The sequence below is a fragment of the Biomphalaria glabrata genome, chromosome 4, assembly GCF_947242115.1.
Source record: "Biomphalaria glabrata chromosome 4, xgBioGlab47.1, whole genome shotgun sequence".
In the NCBI taxonomy this organism is placed as follows: domain Eukaryota; kingdom Metazoa; phylum Mollusca; class Gastropoda; family Planorbidae; genus Biomphalaria; species Biomphalaria glabrata.
In genome coordinates this window covers 8,522,538-8,546,602 of record NC_074714.1, presented here as the reverse complement: position 1 = coordinate 8,546,602, position 24,065 = coordinate 8,522,538, and the positions used below count along the sequence as shown (strand labels likewise).

The following is a 24,065-nucleotide window of genomic DNA, read 5'->3' as shown; positions in this document are numbered from 1 at the left end:
GGGGATTCTTTTTTTATCCTTGGATATTTTCATGCATGGAAGCGATCCATAAATAGCAAGCTTTTTGCTCTCTCTCTCTCTCTCTCTCTCTCTCTCTCTCTCTTTCAGTCGGGATTGGAACAGTCTTCTGCGGATTTATTAGGAATTGTAATTAAGATTGTTAGGATTCAGTTTTTATGGCTAGGTGAAACATGTTTAAAGAAAATTAGGGTCGGCAATTGAATCAACGTATCATTTTGTTTGTTATTGAAAACAGAAAGTGTGACTTTCCAACAGTAGTTGACTAATGTACCTGGCAGAGTTCTATTTCTGTCCCATCCTTGTTACAACGTAGGTCTGTCGTAATAAACGTTGAGGTCCGTCGCTGTGTCCAGAAATGCTTTGGGTTACGTGGATACACTGTTCATTATGAAACATAGTTACTGTCTAGTAATGGAAATGCCGACACTACTCACACATCGTTGACCTTTTTTTTCAAAATTATGCTTGGCCGTAGCGATTCCCTTTACTAGAATAAAACGGTCTGACTTATAAATAAAAAATTTTAAAAAATATACTAAAGCGTTTTTTTTTTGTTTGTTTCACTTTTGTTTCTATACAAATTTCCTAAGACTTTGGGTGGTGATATTTATAAGAAAAAACATATCCAATAGAAGAAACGGACTTCCAATTCGTAATTCACATTCATGTTCTGTATTTCATATGTCTGCTGTAAGTTATGCTTCGAGGGGTTTGGCCTTGGTCAGTGGGCTGCCAGGGTCATCGCGGATCCGAGTTCAGTGCGTTTCTATGCATTAGAAAAACATAAAAACAGCTTAGCACGTCATCTGATTGGTTCCTAGTTGTCTGCCCTTTGACTTATGTCTTGTCTTTTTCTCTGTCTTCGATCCTCCCGCCTTTGTCTTCACTTTTTTTTTGTTGTCCTGTCATTTAAAGTCTACATTCTTTCTGTTCTTTCTCATCTCTCTATCTAGTTCATGTTCTTTAACATAGCATGCTATTGTACTTCTTCTAAAATATCACGCACGAGCATTTGTGGAAAACTAAACATGTTTTAGAAACGCTGTCCAACTTAATGAATATTTTAACAGTACTACTCTCGGGCGTGTGAAATGAAATATTGCAAATATAATCATCTATAAAACTAAACATTGTTCATACCCGTAGACTCCAGGAGCTCAGCTTGTCTTCTTCCAAATAAGTGTCCACTTACTGACCAATACGTAGGCTATAAATAACAATAAGAAGTCAGTGTTGGGTGGGGTGGGGTGGTTACAAGACGATAACGGAGCTGTTATAATAGCATCGAGTCCAATACCCTCGACTGGAAGGCAAGTTTATTAACCCTCGTCAGCTCTCGTAAATATCTCCCACGGAAGCCATAAAATAGAAAACTTGAGTGTAATTAACTCTCCACCGGCTGGGAACTGTCAAATATTATTGGCAAGGGAGATAATCAGTAGCGAAAGGGTTAAACCACTCCGCTGTTATATACAACCCTCGTCCCTTCTGCCTCTTAAAGTACTATAATAAATTAAAGAGACTTTGAATAGTGTGTGTGTTATTTAACAATCACTTGAGCGTATTAAATAAACATGGTCTGTTTGATATCACTATTAAAATGTTTTGTGTGTTGAATTGTATTCACCAAATAAAATTAAACCTATTGTTGAAATGACCACGCATCTTCATATCATTTCCTAGGAATACAAATGTGGTAGTACTAATGTATTCCTCAATAGGAAACAATACATTTTGAAAAGGAATATTACGAACACTAATTTGACTATACAACCCAACCGATTCAAACATTGGTGTACTTTTATCACTTGACTATACAAGTCAACCGACTAATGCAGAGTGTATACTTTAGCTCATCGTTTTTTTTTTCTTGGTTTTTTTTTTTTTTTGGTTTTTTTTTTTTTGCTGGTTTTTTTTTTCGGAGTACATTTGTTTTACCAAATGGGCCGCTCGTGACCGGAAGTCGTGTCAAGTTTGTATTCGTCCAAGACAACACGTCAGCTTGGATATGGACGTCTTGTGACCAGACTGGAATTGTGGCACGCTAGACACTTTCTGTTCGTCTCAGACTTTTTGTTGCTATTAGAACGTGCCCAGCCATGCCTTCAAACTCTAAAACAAAACAAAACACAAACTCTTTATCTTCCATTTTTCTGGCTGTCCAAACCCTTCCATTTTTTTTTCGCTTTGCTCTCTGATACAATTGTATAGAAAAATAGAAAAAAAAGATGAAGTTCCGGGAAAAATTTAGATAAAAGGAAACGAAGGAAGGGGGTCAGTGTGGCTGCACTGCCCCCTTACCCATTGCTTTCAGCGCAGATTCAATGGCGCCCGGCTAGACGCCTTGCGACATGGAGTCAAGAATACTTCGGCTCACGGTTGAGGGGGGGGGGGGGAGTGGGTTAGTGAATTTTGATGGATGAAGTTTGGTCGTTGCTTGGATTGTATCCTATGTCCATGGACTGCTTAGGGCCTGAATGTCGTGGTCAGTTAATATTGTGTATGTGTTTGTGTTGGGGGGGGGGAGTGGAATATGAAGTGTTTTATATAGTGGTTGTGCAATGATCGAATAAGACTTCAAAACATGATAAAGAGCTTAGACTACAAGTATTGAAATGTAGCTCGAATTATGTTATACCAGCAGTTCTCTGTGTTCTCAGCACAAGATATTTAACATCTTTCATCGGCAGACATCCGAAAGACTGTATTTCGTGCCATGTGTGAAAACGAGATGTTAAACATTTCGTCTAGACAACATAAAATCCTCTAATAAAGATATTTTTTTAGCGTTTAAAGAATCAAATATGTACCAATAAAAATTATCATTTCTGGTCTTAGAACGGATCAGCTTGCTCATGTTATGAAACTCTCGTCATCCCCTACTCTCGCCAGCGCCTCGTCACTATATTTAGTTCAGTTGGACAAATGTTTGAAATTTTCGTTTCATCAGGAGCGTATATTTGTTTTTAAAGAGAATTGGCCTGTCAGGAATACACGAAAGGACTCAGTTAACAATATATATATAATTATTTAATTTGATGTACACATTGGCAATGTTATAAATTCTGTAGCCAGTGATCTCGTGTGTCCAAGAAATGTTTATAGAGAAATGGGTTTAAGTTAATGGCAACGCGTTAGAGAGTAGGGAACAAAGAAAGCGACGTTTTAATAGGTCGTACGTATGAACACATCGTGTTGATTGTATGTAGTACATACCTGTCAACTACGATCTATTTACCGGCACTATTCTATAGATTTGACACCGTTAAGCCTTGCGGAGGTCATCTCACCTTTTTTTGTGTGTATACCTTGAATACATATCTCCCCTCCTAAATCTGTCTTTTCCTCCCAGCATCGAGTTCTGTATTCTCGTAATATGTAAAGTCATTTTTAAGTACCGAACTCCTTTCCCTACTGAATCCCTCGCCCTATTCAATCCCTCGCCCTATTCAATCCCTCGCCCTATTCATTCCCTCGCCCTTTTCAATCCCTCGCTCTATGCTCGGTTCAGTTCTTGTACGTGTATTTAGGGGTAGTGGTCTTGATGCATTGTACGGATTGGCGATTAAAGGAGGGAAGCGTGAGCGAAGGAGGAAGCCAAATGAGTCCTCACTGTAAGACACATTTGCGTGCATGCCAGCTGACAGCATGTTTACAAAATGGAGCAGACTTGGACTGGAGTGAAACTTCTCTTGAAGCCTGGTCACAGATAACGTTTATCTCTGGACTAGGCTGTTCACGGATGCCTTGGTTCATCGAGGCGCATACGAGGTTTAGAAATGGTGATGAGAGCTAATAGAGAGTGCGTGTGTTTATAAGGAGGTTAATGCTACGAACCAAGTCGAGACATTTAGTTTACCTCCTGTACACCTGATTGATTTCAAATACCAAAATAAACGAAGATTCATTTACATATGCGCATGTTTTGTTTTCTCCGCAAGCCAGGTTCAACCTATTTTGAAAGAGCGATGCCCGTACATCATAGCGACGCTTAATTCAATGCATTTATGGACGCACGTAGACTTGCAGTATGCAGAATGTAAAAAAGCAGTATGTAACATGGCTGCACAGTTCTACTTTTGACACACATATTTTGCCACAAACAACACTGACGAAAGTCATTGTCTGCTGGTGGAGTATTTATGTTCTTTTTTCGCTTTCTGTGACTGTCTTCCAAGGAGCTTTCATTTCGGCCTCATAGGTGTATTAAGTCATCAACCAATGCCTAAAACATAAATTAGATGCTATATCTAGCACTTCTGTAAAGCACCAACGATAGCAACAAATCCTCTGTTAGTGCTAAACTTCCAAAAAAAATAAAAAATCACTGCTTTAAATTACAAACCCAGACAAGCGGCCATTACGTTTCAATATTTAATGTATTATGTATTGATGCGGAAGTTTTCTCCCTTGGGAAATTAAAAATTAACTCCCCCTTTTTCACCCCAACAAGTTTTAGCATCTTACAATGTGGACTATTTAAAAGTTAAGGCCCTTGTCCAATCTGTATGTTACTCTGTGGATCGATGTATGGATTTAGACGCAATGACAATTAGAGAGAGAGAGAGACCAAAATAATATATATATATATATATATATATATATATATATATAATATATGCAGACAGACGCGGTTATTTTTTTCCACAGCGTAGCTAAAAATTCTACAAAAGTCATATATAAATATAAATTACATTTAAATTAAAGGAATACATCTAGCATTTAAAAAAAAAATGCCATAAACATAATTATAATAAATTATTATGACAACGTAACTTTTTATGTATCATGGTTACCTATCTCCCCGGATAAGTGTCTCCATGGCAACGTACGTAAACAGTTGTAGTGCCTCTATAGGGTAGAGGTAATGTCGTATACATTCTTATTATATTGATTGTTATTGTCTTTAAAGCTTTGTTAGCGTATCTTTTAAGACACGAGGCGAACTTGACAGGCAAGCTTAAAGTGAAGAAACACGAGGGTTTAAAATGAAAATTGAAGGTCAGGAACAAGGTCAACCGTTCATATTGCTGGCCTGGATTTGGCGATGGGTTGATTAAGGAAGAACTAGCTGCGTTATAATTGTTGGATCCAGGTCAAGCCGCTGGACTAATCACGGACTTTGAAGTGTGACACGTGATAGCACTGGATTTAGAAGAGGATAAGCTTTGACGAGATCAGAACGAGGAAACTCGCGTCTGCTCTAACACGCGTGAATTGGCGGGAATTCTCTGTCTTGATTTCGTATACTTCTGGTTGTAACCACAGTCCCTCAGTAACTCGGGGAAACATGGCGTCAAAGACACAAGACGTATTGACGACTAGACATTGTCAAACAGACCCACCGACACAAACAACATGTTGCTGACACCAACATTAGAACAACAAGAAAACGCAATCAGCACCAAAAGAGACAAAAGAAAATAGTTAAAAATAAAAATGTGTATCAAATGGCCGCCGAGACTGCCCGCGAGCTGGGCATTTAGGTCTGACGAGTATTTCATGACACCTGGGAATCTTGGTCGTCCACATCAGGACTAATGGATCATGTGACCCCCAGAGAGAGAGACAGAGAGAGAGAGAGAGAGAGAGAGAGAGAGAGAACGGGAGAGCTCATATAGAGAATGGACAGAAAGCCGATTTGTTTATTTTCAGAGTCAGATGTACGTGTTGATTTTTTTAATGACTAAAATATGTCGACTACTTTTAAAGGGTTCTAGTATGTAGATTTAAATGTTCTGGGTCAATACTTGCACATTAAACATTGAAACTAAAGAATATGTTCAAAAGTACATTGTTTGCAGCTGTCGTGTCTGTCCTAGACTTGACCATACCACCAAATAAATCGAATTTCTCCCCTTTGACCCCTTCCCCCCCCCCATTTTGTAACGCAACCTATCGGGTTTGTCTTTGCCGAATCGAGAGATAGTTATTGGCTAATAGGACCAAACTGACCCGCTGTAATCGGCAGCTTATGGGAAGGGAGAGGGGGGGGGAGAAGAAACACTAGGCTCAAACGTCGGGGTCACTCACAGAGTGACCAGTAATCGAAGATGGAAATGTCTTTTGTTTTGAAAGAAGAAGAATTGTGATATATTAAGACGGCTGCCCCCCCCTCACCTAGCCCTTTTTCTGATGGACCGTTGGGGCACCACACATGACCTTTTCACCCTCTTTCTACATTCCTGTATGTCTGTTGTCTCATTTAAAATCTCTTTTAGTGACCAGCCCGTGCATTCTTTGATGTTTTCCCATCGCGTTCTTTGTCTGCCTCTTCTTCTTTTCCCTGATACTGTCCCATGCAGGAAAGTCTTTGTGGTAGAAGAAATAAGTATTAAGAGATTAATTGCATTTCTATAAAAATCAATATTTATGTTTTTGTTTTTTGAAAATGAAAAAAACTATTTTAAAAAAAATTTAGAGCAAAATAGTGACACTACTGCAATAGACCCAACCTTCACATTCAAGCCTGTCGTTTTCAATTCATTCACTTACACTTTTTTTTTAAATTTATCATTTTCTTAATAGTTTTGAACATAGTTTTTGACCAGCTTATTATTTTTAACATCTTTGTATTATGCAGTTATTTAGATCATTATTCAATTTGTTCTAGTTGATTAGAAAATTAGCATTTATTGTACTAGTCAGTTAGCTATTCAGATAGGCGTAGTTAGTTAGCTATTCAGATAGGTGTAGTTAGTTTGTTATAAATTACCTTTTTAGTTTACTCAATTAGCTATCTAGTTTACTTGTCAATCAATTCAGCTCCAAAGTTAAATATTTAGTTAATTCTTTTAATTATTAGTTAATTAGCTATTTAGTTCAATAGTTAATTATCTATTCACTAGTCAATAATTTATTTAGTTCAGCAGTCAATTATCTATTACTTAGTCATTACCATTTTATTTCACTAATCATTTATCTTTTTAGTTCACTAATCAATTAGCTATTTCGTTCACTAGTCAATAAGCTTTTTAGTTAATTATTCAATAAGCAATTTGGCTTGTTTGGCATTTATTTTACTAGTCAGCTATTTAGTTAACTTGCCAATCATGTAATTTATTAGTCAATTACCTATTTAGTTATTTTGTTAACTAGTCAATTAGATATTTATTTAGTAGTCAATTATCTAATTTATTAGTCCCTTTGCTATTTAGTTCACTAGCCAATTAGCCATTTAGTTCTCTTGTCAATTACCTGTTTAGTTATTTAGTCATATAGTTCGCTAGTGATTTAGCTAGTTAGTTTACTACTCAATTATCTATATCATTTATTTATCAATTAGCTAGTTAGTTCACTAGTAAACTATTTATTTAATTTACTAGTAAGTTATCTAATTTATTAATGAGTTAGCTATATTGTTAACTAGTTAGTTATTAATTTTGTTTAATAGTCAATTATCAAATTTATTAGTCAATTTGCTATTTACTTTACTATGCCAATAGCTATTTAGTTCATTACTCAATTAGCTATTTAGTTTACACTAGTTAATTATCTATCGTTTTAATAAGTCAATTAGCTATGTAGTTCACTAGTCCATTTTCAATCTAATTTTAGTCAATTTACTATTTACATCGATACTAGCTTTTTATTTCAGTAGTCATTACTTTTTCAGTTAACTAACCAATTAGCTATTTAGTACACTAATCAATCAATTCAATAGTCAATAATATATATATTGAGTTTACTAGTAAATTAGCTATTCGACTTTCAATTAGCTATAAGCTTATTAGTCAATAACTTTTTAGTTAACTAATTTATTTTCTTGTAAGTTAATTATTCACTAATCTATTAGCTATTTCATTTACTAGTCTATCGACATTTAGTCAATTAGCTACCTATTTCACTAGCTAACAAGTCTATTCATTTATTGTCAATTAAACTAGATGATTAACAATCTAATTTAGTAGTCAAACAGCTTTTTTTTTCACTAGGGGTCAATATCTAATTTATTAGTTTATTATCTATTTATTTTTCTAGTCAGTTAGTTCTTTAGTTCACTAGTCAATTAGCTATCTAATTATAGTTCATCAGCTATTTAGTTCAATAGTTATATAGCTATTTGGTTCATCTTTAAATTAGCTATCTGACTTATTAATCAATTAGCGTATTTCTTTTGTAGTTCGCTATTCACTAGCCAATTACCTGTTTAGTTCACTAGTTAGCTAAGTTTAGTAATCATTTAGCTATTAACTTGTCACCTAACTCTGCTAATCATCTACTAATTCACTAGTCAATTAACTATTAATTGCTCATTTCCTTACTTCACTAATTAATTATATTTTAGTTCACTAATCAGTTCTTTCACTAGTCAATCAGCTTTTTAGCTATTTAGTTTACTAGTCATTTTGATATTTAGTTTATTAGTCAATTAGCTTTTTTTTTTATTTTAACAGTGCGTTAGCTATTTTGCTTGATCAGATAATGAAAACTATATTTATTGAGTCTGAAGGTTATAATCGTGATACAAACTATGAAAAATGTCTTTTCAAATAATACTTATTTTAGTTTTATTGTTAACATAAAATGAAAATAAACAATTTTTTTTTCGTATAGTAGCATTAAGCCTTTTTGTCTACTTCAGTCCATAAATAAATGTCATAATGTAACAATAGCCGTTCTAGACATTAATAAGTTGTTTTTTTCTAGTCTACGCTTTTTATATTTAGAATAAATAAAAGAAAATAAAGTTCCCCTTTCAGACCTTGTGGTCTATAGGGCAGATGATGTACAAGTCATCTGTTTCTGTGGCCCAAGGTTAACGAGGGTGTCATGTGGCCAGCACAACGAACAACCGCCTTTATTTTTCACAAACTATTGTCAGATACCCATAAGAGCTGGGTGGACTCAGAGGCGCCCAAAGATTCCGAAATTAAAAATCCCAGAGTCCCAGAGTTCGGAAGCCAAGCGCCTTACCACTCAACCACCACGGCTCCTCCGTTTAACATGCAACAACTTATTGATGTTTTCGATGTCCTTCAATTTAGTAAATATTTAATCGATTCATAGACACTTTATTTTTAAACCCACCTTTCACATTTGTTGTTCGGTGAATAATTGATTGGTTGATGTGTGATGTGAATTATGTATTTAATGCTTTTCAAAATTAATTATCAAGGATTGATAGAATTTAATTGAAAATTTAAAAAATCGAAATAATCAAAACTCTCTCGAAATATAAGTACACACACACACACACACACACACGCTCTCTCTTTCATTCACTTTAACTCCCTCTCTCACTCTTAGTCTCTCTGTCTGTCTGTCTCTGTCTGTCTCTGTCTGTCTCTGTCTGTCTCTGTCTCTCTGTCTCTGTCTGTCTCTCTCTCTCTCTCCTCGGCCTATAGAATCTTGCCTCCATCTGCGTGTCTGAACACATTCTGGGAAAGCTCCAAGCAGATGTACATTTTTACATCCTTATTACCGATGGCTCGTATCCCAAAACGCTTGGAATAAAGACGAGGCCAAAAGCCGAGCACACCGGGGAAACTCCCACATATTCCTTATGCGCGGAAAATGACTTTTTGTTGAGGCTTTCTTCCGTTCCCGCTTGTGCAATGGACGCCACCCAGGAACTAACCCAACAGCCTTCCTGTTTTACTTCCTTGCTGGCCTTGTTGGCGCCTCGAACGACCATTTTCACTTTTAGCGCCAAGTTGAAGCTGAGAAGCAAAAGTCAATCCATCGTTTAAAAATTTGACAATTAGCAGACGATATGTACACTCAGTGAGAAATAGAGAACAACTGAAAGAGAGAGAGAGGGGCAGCGAAGGAGACAGCGTCAGTAGAAATTTTCGGTTAGCGAGAAATGATCTTGGTCGCATTTTACTGAATTGGGCAAAGAAACATTAAATTAAAACAATTTGTACAAAATTGTTTGATGGCTAAAATGTTTGTGTTTGCACTACGATGTGCGAAGACTGCACTTAAACAGAAAATAAACATTTAAAAAAATATAGCATTGATGATACCATACTTTTGAGCCAGATGTGATGATATCATATGATATTGAGTGCCAGATGACAACGATGTCTGTTACTGTGAAATTGTATTGATTAGAGTATCATTAGACAATGCGTTTCTGATGTTTTTTCTCCCTTAGACAATTTTTTAAATTCACAAACAATATCGTGATGCCGAAGATACTACTTCAAAATATAAACTTTAAACTGAAATCTTCAATAAATAAATACAAATAATTAATTCTGGAATTAGGAATCACTATAATAATATACACACTACATAAATGTACAATACAAAGAAATTTAAAATCTTTGCCCTGTTTCTCTTATTCCCGTAACGTCTAAACTATTTTTAGAACTAATGGAAAAACCGTCTTCGGTTTAAATAAACGTGTCATTACTTGCGCTAGAAAGTATTCAATCTAAAAATAAACTCAATGCAACAGCTGCTTTATGTTGCATAACAATTGAAATACAGGACATTTTTAATGGTATAAGTTCCTAAAAAAATGTCCTCTTGTACCAAGTAACACCAATTTTAAAATTCCAACTTTATGAAGCTGATGACTTTCAGTAAGACACATTGCATCACCAACTTGTTTCTTTGAGTTTGATTCACAATTCACATTACGTTTTTTTCAAGTAATCCATATTTTAATACATAATTATGTTTTTGTTTTATTCTCTTATATATTTTATTTCTCTTTGCGAAACATTTAATGTAGATCTGCTTTATGTTACCTTATTCAGGTCTTGAGATGTAAAACCAAATATATCTTATAAAAGAAAAAGTTATTTGTTGCTAGAGATATAGGCTAAACTGTTTCTGAAATTCTTTTCCCAAAGATTATATTTCAAAGACTTTGTTTACCAGAAATATGTCAACTAAATACTCTCCAGATCTAGTTATTGGAAGCAGTCAAGACATCTCCCACCTGCAGTGCTCGGCCATAAACAAGTTGATATCATATCATTATCAATTCAAACTACTGTGTTTAGCTAAAGAGAGAGAGAGAAAGGCCCCGGAGGGGGGGGGGAGAATATTGTAAAGCAACTAATGACTGAAAGAATAGCTCTGTGTGTAATTCAATCCCAGAGTTCCCGTCTCTGTGTTTATTTCAAGCCCTCCGAGACGTCCCCCTCCCTCCCGTGTTTTACGAGCTTTGCCGAGGTCGACTATTGTACACCGTGCGGTAGGTTTACGACAAGTGATGATTAGGATATAATTTTGGTGGCCCCCGTGAAACAATCCAAGACAAACATGTTAGTGCTGCCCGCCTTCCCCCCCAACCCTTTAAGTCACTGAATCTCTGTAAGTAACACGACATAATTACGTCTAGATACAGCCCCTGTGCCACCCACAACGACACTTAAATACAATCTACTGTCTATGATTAGTGGGGCTACAACCGAATCTACTGTTTACTTCAAAGAACCACAACTCTTCCTCCTGTACCCGTAGCTGGGTTGAAACATTCGCTAGACAGGGACAAAATACGCTTTTAAATATATGCACTAAAATTATAACATGGTTTACATGGGGTTTACGATGGTTCTCAATCTTGCTGTGCATGTAGTCCTACCCATCCAGATGAGAAAAATAGAGAAAAGGGGGGGGGGGTAGATATTATCTCGGTTGATATGAAAATGTTTTGACTGATCAAATCTATTCACACGTATTAACTTTTAATGGCTTCTGGCTCTTGTGTTTTGTCAACGCTCGCGTTGAGTTGGAAGGAGAGTTTGGTTCCTTTTGCCTGGTTGTATAGTCCAGTCAATTTGAGTTTAAATCATTAACCCTTTCCCTTCTCTAACGACTGTAAAGCGAATGTGAATGCTGTGTTGTATTGAATCAAGAACAAATGTTTTGTTCAACATTGACTAATGTGCTTGAAATGAACAAATCTCTCCCCCCTCCCCCCCCCCCTTGCCTCAAATCCACAATGAACGTTTTTATCTGCTCGACCGACAGCTCGTTGAATTAATGATGCGGTGACGGGCAGAGCAGTGACGAGTTGATTCGGACAACACGCGAATGTTTCTTTTATCTTTGTCCTGTCTCCACAATCAACTTCACTGACCTTCCATGACCTTTCAGTTCTTTTTCTTAGCGCAGTTCTTCAAAATTGGGAAATCTTACAAAACTTGGCTCTAATCAAAGTTGTATAACTTCCCTCGTGTAGACTAAAAAAAAATTTTTTTCTAAGCTTAAATTTTTTTTTCTTCTTGTAACTCTCGTAATTGTTTTTTTTTTTTTTTAATTAAATGACATTCTACTTCGAGACGTGAAATACTTTTAGCTGGCTAGATAAATACATTGCAATGTTCTGTGTTGATTCCCTCTGACTTGAATAGAGAAGTAAACTTATAAATGTAAGATATGTAGAGTCGTTTAAAAGAGAAACGAAGGCATCTTACAGAGACATTTTCAGATTTTAAAAAATGCCCCCCCCCCCCCCCCAAAAAAAAATATTTGGTCGAAAAAGATTACGTGTAAACAAAAGTTTCGATTTTTTAAATTCTATTCTATAAAGTCGGTATTTTGTTTTGTTGTTTAGAAAAAAGAAAATTATCCAATATGAAGGAACGTAACAATTAAACAAAAACGAAAAACGAATAAACAAAAAAATCGTAAAAATAAAAAAAAACAAAACAAACTAAAACTGCCCAAATTTTCAGTAATCGAAAAATACAAGTGCTGTTCATTCTGAATGGCATGAGTTCTAAACCTCGTAAAGACTGATATTTTTTTTCTTTTAATACAAGCAATTATTCCTTATCTACCCATGTTCTATCCCTATTGGTTTGGGAGAGGGGAGGGTACACGATGTCTAATAGCCCGCTACCTAAATTATGGCTGCGGACACTTTTGTACTCTTTATCTCCCCTTGTAATGACAAAAGTCAAGGGACAGATGATGAAGGTAGATGATGATGATGATATCTTCATTAAACATGTTCATATACTAAGATGTTATCTTTATATACTAAAATGATATTTTTATATACTAAGATGATATCTTTATATACTAAGATGATATCTTTATATACTAAGATGATATCTTTATATACTAAGATGATATCTTTATATACTAAGATGATATCTTTATATACTAAGATGATATCTCCATTTAAACATGTTCATATACTAAGATGATATCTCCATTTAAACATGTTCATATACTAAGATGATATCTTCATTAAACCAGTTCATATACTAAGATGATATCTTCATTAAACATGTTCATATACTAACATCATATCTTCATTTAAACATGTTCGTATACTAACTAATGGAGCTGTTAGTTTTATGCTAGACCTGATCCTAAACCCTACAGAGAAACACAACAGTTTCAACTTGTCGAATCGAACGGGTGCTCTTTTCTCTTTTTTTATCTGTCTCTAATAAGTGCTCTGTCCCAGGCAGCCACTGCTCACACTCTGGGCCTGATGATGTAAAGGTTAGACAAACAGCCTCTCGCCTGACAAGTTGCGCCATAATTCCTCCCCCCCCCCCAAATTCCCCAATCCCCACGTGTGTACTCGCCTGGCCGTGACATTCATACCAATTAATTTCTCTGTTGACCTGCACCGTCAAGTGGTATGTCACGCTCGCGTGATGACCCTCTCCTCACCTCGGGTCAAGCGTGACTCGAAGGAGCTCTTGACTGTATTGGACTCACGCTCATTTTGGCCTTTCAGCCAAATTATTTTTAATAATACTTCCGTAAGTCGCCAAATAATCTTATCTTATAAAATTACGGACGTTACTTCAAAAGAGAAGATAATACTGTAAAACACTTAATTTCCTAAACAAAAAATGATTTATAATTTTAATTATCGTTGCGATGTTTTATACTTACATCTACATTCACTGTAGCATAGGTTTCAGTAAACCAGTTTTGATTTTTTTTTAAATTCCATTTTGTTTGGTCATTGTCTTAGCATCTTAAATTATTCTCGTACTCTCGATTCACATACAAATATTTGTACAGTTAACTCTTTCTCTCCTAACTGACGATACCAACGTCGATTCCACCAGAATGTGGTAAATAATTACGGAGAGAAAGAGTTAATACATTGGCTAATGATTTTGATTACCTGAAATGCTTTATGACTCAATTGTAAGACGTGTATAAGTTCGGTTGAATTGGGGATCTCCTTAGTGAAGCGATGGTACTTTATAAATGTAGATGTTAAAAGAAAGAAAGAAAATGTAGAAACGGAATAGGTAAGAGACAGACTAACGGACGAGAGAGAGAGAGATCTCTTGTAGTAACGCTTAAGAATGGACGTGTTTTCTTGAGCTGACGACGTGCACTGTGCCCTTATCTATAAAATAAAGAACGAAACTTTTTAACAAATCGGGTAAACCCGTTTAAACTTTTTAACAAATCGGGTAAACCCGTTTTCTCAATATTTTATGTTGGATATGAATATGTCTACTGAACGGGTAAACCCATTTTCACACACTACTTTTAATTTTCGTGGCAAAATAAAGAAAATCTGAAGGGGAAATTCTCGAAGTTTGACATAGATCTAAATTCAATCCAGTAGATCAGAAATATCCAAACTAAGGCCCGAAGGCCGCGGGTCATATCCGGCTAGTTTTAAATAAGACATTGTGTTCTTAAATACGAGTTCTCAACCTGTCGGTCGCGACCCCTTTTGGGTTCGAATGACAATTTGCCAGGGGTCGCCTAAGACCATCGGAAATTTCGGTTTCTCGTCTATTTTCATTGGAAGGGTTTTTTTTTTTTTTGTCATGCGATTTCTTAAGTGTTGTATCAAGCACATGTTTAAACTTTTTTTTTTGTAAATTAAGCACGAATTTATTTTACACTAAGTAAAATTAGATAATGCTTTGCTTAAGTTTGCTATGTAAATACATCATGGATGTCAGATTTATATACATTTAAAATTTGATTGTGATCTTATAACATTAGCAAAATCATGTTTAGGCTCTACCTACGCCTATGAACGAAATAAATTTTACGGTTGGGGGTCGCCGCTTAGTGGGGAATCGTATTAGGGGGTCGCCGAGCTAAAAAGGTTGAGAACTGCTGTCTTAAATAAAAGTATTAACTTATTCTATTTAATCTTTGGTTGGCGTTGTTTATAAACAGAACTGGAGACTACGAATACTATTATCTCAAGTGACGTTCGATTCACAATCAACAGAAATAACAACGTCACGTCTAACAGAAATGGTTAGCCGCCATGTTTTAGCAAGGTTTCAGTGCAACTCAAAATTACAAATAGACAATACCTACAGTATCTCTACCCTCAGTCACATGAGTAGATATCTACGAACCCCCAAGAGGTGTGTTTTGTTTTAGACCTCTTCGCTTTTCTGAACAAATATTTTCGCTCATTTCTTTTAACATCTGAACTTTTTTGTTGTTCAAACCTTTTTTTTTTTGCTCTCGCCAAAATCTCGTCCGATTCTAAAATTCACGAGAGATAACTCTACCTAAACACTGTGGCATCAAGTCTCACGAAACTCTGTATTGAAGATATGGCAACGTAAATATTTTGTAGGTCCTATAGAGTGTTTAGAATTTATTTATTTTTACACTACTGAATACAATGGTACTCAACTGTGTTTGATCTTGTATACTTTAACCGTTTATTTTTTAATTGGTCTTGGTGGATCACTGAAAGTGATGTCGATATATATGGCATGATGCCTGTTGATACACACAAAAAAAATGGCTGGTATGGTATACTACCATTGGTAATTTATTGTTAGTCTGTTCTAGTCGAGTCTATAGTTACCCTACAGTGACATCTACATCAGATGTACACTTACATTGTTAGGATCTATTGAGTTCATTTATTTTGGGTCACTACTTTGTGCTTAGTCTGATCTACCAATCAAATTCCGTGTATTCAATAATTAAAACTGTTTCTACATTTTAGTCACAAGTGTTCGCAAGAGTGTGTCACTAGACCTAGGTCTAGGGCCATTACGACGTGACAGAAAATCCTTTCCAACAAAAGGAACGAGAGAGAGAGAATAATAGATAAAAGCGTGAGAAAGAGAGAGAGAGAGAGAGAGAGGAGGGAGAGAGATAGGGAGGAATAACAGATAAGAGTGAGAGAGAGAGAGAGAAATAGGAGAGAGAGAGAATAAACGATAAAGAGAGAGAGAGAGAGAAAGCAAAAAAACAACCGACTGAGATCACAAAAAGAAGACTCAAAAAAGAGAAAAAAAAAAGGTAAAACAAAATAAGAGAAAGAGTTATACAAAGAGAGTATATGTGTGTATGTGGGAAAGAGAAAGAGTGAATTGGTTATAAATAGTTTGTGTGTGAGAGAGAGAGAGAAAGCAGAAAGGGACCTGAAGAGTGTTTACTCTAAAAGAACAAGTCTCTATGCGAAGTTAAACTGTCCATTGCCATTTCCCTAACGTCCAGCTGGTGTCTCCTCCCTAAGAAACTGACCTGACTCAAATATGACATGTTCTCTCTAGAGATTTTTTTTTTAACGTACCTCCGACGATAAATCACAATTTGTAAACCTGTTATCTACACAGAAAGAAAATAAATAAATATTCATTACTCCCGCTGATAAATGACCCTTCGAGCCCCCATCTTAGGGACAGGGGCTATCTGTTGCACAGGGCCTTATTAATGGCGTAATTACAGTGGGAGGAAGATTGGCATCAACAATTTCGTGCAACATTTCTCCATCTCCCCTTTCCCCCCCCCCTCACCATGCCCTCGTCTGATCACTCCCCTCTTTGTCCTTCCATCTCTGTTTCCAAAACTGGTAGCCAGCGTGTGTCTTCTGATAGTTTGCTTCAAGCAGTTATTAGTGCGGGCTTTCTAAGATGTAAAGACAACGACCCCGGCCTTGTGTTGATCTAAACTAGTAGAATATACAATGTGGCCACAAACATCGAAATGAAACAAAGGACAGTGTACTTCAGAATTAAATTCGACATATGCTTTATAAAACTGAAATGCTGAAAAAAAAAAAAGGCGATTGGAAAGATTGCATTTTGCTTTTCCTTCATCCCTCGTTGCGTCCTCAAACACTTGCAAGCATTAACGCCGAGTTGCAACTGTTGACTAAAACCAAATGTACAGTACAAAGGGAAGCTATTGGGTGAAGTTCTCATAAATTAAAAAAAAAAACCTACCGAAACCTAAATTGCCTTACGCAAAACATATTCCTACGTAGTCTTGTTATTATATACTTAGCAGATTTATCGCCTTACGAAAATTATATATATCAACAAAGAGAGAGACAGGTGGATGGAAGAATAGATAGATAGATAGATAGATAGATACGATAGATAAGATAGATAAGATAGATAAGATAGATAGATAGATAGATAGATAGATAAAATAGATAAGATAGATAGATAGATAGATAGATAGATAGATAGATAGATAGATAAAATAGATAAGATAGATAGATAGATAGATAGATAGATAGATAGATAGATAGATAGATAGATAGATAAAATAGATAAGATAGATAGATAGATAGATAAAATAGATAAGATAGATAGATAGATAGATAGATAGATAGATAGATAGATAGATAGATAGATAGATAGATAAAATAGATAAGATAGATAGATAGATAGATAGATAGATAGATAGATAAAATAGATAAGATAGATAGATAGATAGATAGATAGATAGATAGATAGATAAAATAGATAAGATAGATAGATAGATAGATAGATAGATAGATAGATAGATAGATAGATAGATAAAATAGATAAGATAGATAGATAGATAGATAGATAGATAGATAGATAGATAGATAGATAGATAGATAGATAAAATAGATAAGATAGATAGATAGATAGATAGATAAAATAGATAAGATAGATAGATAGATAGATAGATAGATAGATAGATAGATAGATAAAATAGATAAGATAGATAGATAGATAGATAGATAGATAGATAGATAGATAGATAGATAGATAGATAGATAGATAAAATAGATAAGATAGATAGATAGATAGATAAAATAGATAAAATAGATAAGATAGATAAGATAGATAAGATAGATAAGATAGATAAGATAAGATAAGATAGATAAATAAGATAAGATAGATAAGATAAGATAGATAAGATAAGATAGATAAGATAGATAAGATAGATAAGATAAGATATATATATATATATATATATATATATATATATATATATATATATAACATAGATAAGATAAGATAGATAAAATAGATAAGATAAGATAGATAAGATAGATAAGATAAGATATATAGATAGATAGATAAGCTAGATAGATAAGATAGATAGATAGATAAGATAGATAGATAGATAGATAAATAGATAGATAGATAGATAGATAGATAGATAAGATAGATAGATAGATAGATAGATAGATAGATAGATAGATAGATAGATAGATAGATAGATAGATAGATAGATAGACTAGATATATTACACACATAGATTGCATAGATTACATTGTGGAGGTAATATAGACAGTTTATATAAAGTACATAGATTAGTGGTTCTCAAACATTGTCGACCAGGGTACTAATAGATAACATTGATATATTACATTGATAGATTACATTGATAGATAACATTGGTAGATAACATTGATAGATTACATTGATAGATAACATTGATAGATTAGATTGATAGATTACATTGATAGATAACATTGATAGATTAGATTGATAGATTACATTGATAGATAACATTGATAGATTAGATTGATAGATTACATTGATAGATTACATTGATAGATTAGATTGATAGATTACATTGATAGATTACATTGATAGATTACATTGATAGATTACATTGATAGATTAGATACATGTATTACTGACTAAAGCCTATGTATCTAAAAGTCTATTCTGTCTTGTTGTTTCTTTCTGTAAAATTATTTAACTTTCCTTGTCCTCTCCCCCCCCTCCCCCAAAGATGAAGTCGATGTCTTTATTAGAGCAGTTATCTTTCTTCTTATCATAGTATCATTATTATCTAAATGAATAGCCTCGTAGAACCCAATTCGTCATGTCCAATTCCCAGACAGTAACTCCAATTTAAAAAAAAAAAAAACAACATACGTGCACCTAATGTTCAAATAAGTTGCTGAAATCTAGGGCCTCGATTTTTGTGTACGAGGACTGCTCGCCACTGGGTAGATGCCTCGAGGATCGAACGAGGGCCTTTAGATAGATGGGGGTGTAGGGGAGAGAAAAGAAAAAGGTTTTCGAGGGCATTGTGAGCACGCATATCTATGCCAGAGTTACCCTCCATGACTTTTGTTCTCAAGACACCCCGTCCCCCCCCCACATCTTTCTCGTGCATTTTGAGATTTTTTTTTTTTTTCAAAAAAGTAGCTTGGTCGAGATTGGATTTTTTTAGGCAGTCGGAGGGGTGGGTAAGGGAGCACGCTCAATAGTGGCAGGGAGCGGGAAATGAACAATCTCGCCCGTATCAAATAAGACTTCTTTCCCGTCACATTTGCATCGGACGGCAAATTGAGATATTAATCGTTCTTCCTACAACGCCCGTAACACCGAAAGCCACGCAGGAAGTCAACTAGGGAGGGAGGAGAGGGCGAGGGCGAGAACATGGTGCAGGGGGAACACACACACACAGAACTCTGGACACATAAGGAAAGGATACACGGAGGGTGCCTTCAAGAGAGACGCCCTTAGAATAGTAGGGAACCAAAGAGAAGTCATAAAATATAAAACTTTTTTATTACCAGCACAAGATGGATTAGAAAAAAAGATGGATTAGAAAATGTATGTTTGCCTAAAGGGTATATTGATAAGGAGCTTAATGGCAGATTTAAAAAAAAAAAGGAATAGATGTTGATGGCAATCAAGTAAATTACATGAAGATTTTTTTAAATGATTTCGAGCGCCAATATGCATGATCCGATAGTGGAGCGTTTTTTTTTTTTTTTTGTATGTCCACATGCAATCTTGCTGTTTATATATGTAGTGTTTTTTAATTATTATTTAATGCATCTTTAACATTACAGCTTTGACTTTATAATAATAAATAATAATAATCTTTATTGTCCGTATGGAAATTAGTCTTACAATTTGTGCATTACACCAAACAAAAAACATTATAACTATAAGAAACCAAAGTGTACATTCACACCAGACTCACTCATAACTTACATGTGACAAAGTTTATACCAGATTGTTCTTATTTAATGATTTGACTGCCAGGGGAACAATTATACGATGATTATTACTCTGTCGATATAATACATAATATATAATAATATAACGTAATGTTATTAATAGAGGACTTGTAATTATAATAATAATTTTATGGGCGTTACAAAATTGCGAAAGCTAAACAAATGTTTCCTTTATGTCGAAAGCAAATTTTCACGGCAAGCGCATAACGTCTGTAATATATAAGATAAGGACACAAATGTAAGCGACATACTTGTGAACATGTTTCATAGATATTAATAGAACTCAGTCCTTTGGTGTCAGGCGCAATAGGAGCAGACGTTACTACTTTATTTAAATTCGACATTACGGAACAAAAGATATGAAGTCTGTCAGTAAAATGAAATCAAATACATTTTAGTTTTTAAGTTTTTTCTGTGTATTTTTTTATTTCTTCGTTTCGTGCTTTTTCTTATTCAATACTATTTACATCGTCTGCGAGAAAGACAAGCCGATTACAAAGCAGCAGAAGTGTCCAAGGTATCGATAAAGGAGAGAGAGAGAGAGAGGGAATAGAGAGACTTGGTTTTGTTTCATTTGTGTCACGTGACTGAAGGAAACATTCGCTCACTCTTTGTTTTTTGTTATTGTTGTTCTCTCTCTCTCTCTCTCTCTCTCTCTGAAACATTTGTTGTTGTTTTTATTCCTTATCTCTGTCGTTCCGTCTGTTGCGATGCTTGCTTAATGAGACGGGACAAAACTGATCGAGTCGGAGATAGAGTCGTTGTTTCAGCACCAGGTCATGGCATTTGTCAAGGTAAGCCTTTATTTAGTGTCAATGTTTAAGTTAAGTGCGTGTTTGTTTTACTTTGACACTTAATTCGTAAAACATTTTATTGGCAAAAGTTTATTTTATCTTGTTGCGTCTGAAAAAGTTGCTTATCTTATACTTTTAAAATGATTAGTTCAGTATTTTGTATCTTTATGCGCAGCAGCTACGACCAATATTTTGACCACGATTATTAGTATTATACAGTCTCGCCCCTGCCCTTAGCACATTGTTAAATAGACACGATACATTAGTTGCAGTCATAGTAAAGATTTACCTTGAATAAAGAGAGATTTTTAAGTATTTGCTTTTACAATACCTCTATTCAAGTCACGACTTCAAGGAGGAACCTGGGTGGACGATGATCTCGAATACTGCTCTAACAATTTTCCGATAAATTTAAAAATCAATGTATATCGCCGAGAAAAGAATGAATAGCTCGTTGGCCACAATGGAGAAAACTCTAGTTTTGACCGTTATATTTTTTCAAATAAAAAAAATAAATGTTAATTTGGCTAGAGACTGAGTCTAGGTCTTGATCCAACATCGATTTTGAATGAACTATCGCGTTCGAGAATTTCCAAAATGTAAGGCATTATTGATTGAATTAAAGTTCAGGGAAATTTTGCGCATCGTCTTCTAAGTCTAAATTAAAAGGCATAGATCTATATCATAGGAATTATTCAATGAAAAAAACAACAACACTTGTTTATTAAATTTTTAGTTGCTTTAAGTTTATTGATAGATTATCTTATCTTTGCTTATATTTTGACGTAAATGTAATAACGATGACGTCAAGATTCTAGATCTAGATAATAAAGAGATCTACGTGTAATGAACCTACCACTAAATACTAGATCTCTTATAGAATGCCCTCTGACCAATTGGTAGAAGCGTTCGATCAAGAAGCTGGCGGTGTCACAATCACGAGTTCGATACCCAATTGGACCTACATTTTTTTACAAATATTTTAAGCTGTATAATGGCGATATTGTACAACTTTTAAAAAAATGTAATTTTGTTTTCTTGTTTTAACTTTTCTCTGTTGGTCTTTTTTTTTAGAGGAATTTCCTCTGTTGGAGACTTATCTTTTGTTACATTTGCTTGATGGTGACGTCTTTCTTTAAAATTACTGTTGCTCTCTCCACACTGCCTTTGCACAGTTGATGACGTCTTTTCATTACCTTTGCTCTGTTTTGACCGGGAATCACCGATCTCTTTCGTAACTACTAAATCGTGTTCGTTGCCTGGTCGTGCGGTTTGCGCGCTGGACTGTCGTTCAGATTTATCGATGGTCCCGGGTTCAAACCCTGCCCGCTCCCATCCCCCCGTCGTCCTGCGGGAGGTTTGGACTAGGAAGTAATTATCTTTAACTCTGAAGGAACATCCGAAACATGTCAAACATTTTGCAACAACCACCCAACGGAACAGCCCGGGATCGAGACTAATCTCACGCCTTCCTTATAGAGTTGGTTGTTTTTGACAATCCTTATTTTGGCAAGTCGGTCTCGACCCCCATTTTCTTATTGAGGGTAACTCATCTCAGTTGATCATTTTGGCGTTTGGGGGGGGGGGGGAGACGTTTTTCTGGCTACACGTCACCGCCAATAACTGCTTATAACATGAACGGTCATTAAAAAAAATTGACATTCATTTCTGTGTCGAAGGTGAACTAATATTCTTCTTCTCTCTACGTTGTGACATTGACTAATGTACTCAACTAAGCACTTAAAATGGTCGTCAATTTAGGATTTAAAAAAAAAAAGAACTCTTTCTTTTCATTCGTGTTCAAGAAGTGCATTCAATGGCTGACCTAAATGTGATGGACTGTTTTGTGTCTGCCCACGCAGAAGTCAATTTAAAACGCTGTTCTGAATGCCTCTATCAAACAATCTTCTATTCCTCGTCAATTAATCTTTTATTCCCCCGAGTTCCATTCACATAGATTCCGAAAGCTGCGGTCGCCATTTTGCCCTTGTTCGCCTCCTTGACTTTGTTGTGAGCAGCAATCCTCGCGCTACAAATGACTGGTAAAGTCATGGTCTTTGCTGCAAGCTCTTTCTTGGAACAAAACTTTGTGCAAACTTCTTCCCACATTTTGACGATCTCGTGCATCAAAAAGGAACTCGACCTAAAGCTTCAGTTTTACTCAGTTATTTCTCAGTCATTGAAAGTTGTAAAACATTAACTGAGAATAAGATTTGCATGCTATTATTATTATTATTAATATTGTTACGTTCACATTTAGCCAAACATAAGCTCCTCATCTAGAATGTGGGAAATGTTAAAGCTCAAAAGTGGTGGTGGGCAATTTGCTGTGATATGTCTCAATTGAGAAGTGATGTATGAAAAGTAGTATTCCTTTAAAATTCAGGTAGAGTCTATACGGCATGGCGACGAGCTATTGTTCTAAACTGCCCACTGGTTGTGACGTTGCAGGTCAATGTTTAGTTAGGCCTTCTATGACGAGTAGTTTATATTATCAATGTATCTCAACCCCATAAAGGAAACCTTCGGCCCTGCATATTTTTAAACTGCCCCAGCAGTTTCATGTCTCAATTAATTTTCCATTATACACTCTTCTCATAATTCTATTGAGCGCGTCCACTGCTCGAGGCATGAGACGAGGGAACTTTTTTTTTGTGTGTGTTTTATCTTTTGTGAAATTCATTTAGCATTCTCGATTATTCGTTTGTTCTCAAATGTGTGATGTAATGCGTCCCAGTCCCTTTAATGTCACACTGGCAGTTATTTCCCTTGGTTTCTTTATGAAAAATATTGCCTCAGATTACTAAATCGTCAAAGACACACAGACACACAAACACACACAAACGAACAATACAATTACATGTTTGATATTTCTCCTCTTCTTTCATTATTCTGGATCTCTCGGAGTGTTGGTCAGTGTTCAAATCCGAATTTTGTGTTTTCTTTTCTTGTAACTATTTAATAGTTTGATATAGAAGATTTCTTGTTCTACCAAGCCTAGTACTTTTGTATGCTTAAAAGTACAAGCTACCAGAACAAATGCATACTTAAAAATATGAGCCCATAATGAAAAAGTCAGTTAGTCGCATCTATTCCCAACACACCAGTAAACCCAG

General features: G+C 35.3%; 1 protein-coding gene across 1 annotated transcript in view; it reads left to right on the top strand.

The window, feature by feature from the left end:
- Nucleotides 1–20,865: 20,865 nt before the first annotated feature.
- LOC106062824 (E3 ubiquitin-protein ligase PDZRN3-like) overlaps nt 20,866–24,065 on the top strand; it is a 211,580-nt gene continuing 208,380 nt past the window's right edge. The window contains exon 1 of the mRNA XM_056025579.1: nt 20,866–20,949. Coding sequence (XP_055881554.1) covers nt 20,935–20,949 — 15 coding nt within the window. The 5' untranslated portion in view covers nt 20,866–20,934. The remainder of the gene's footprint in view (nt 20,950–24,065) is intronic.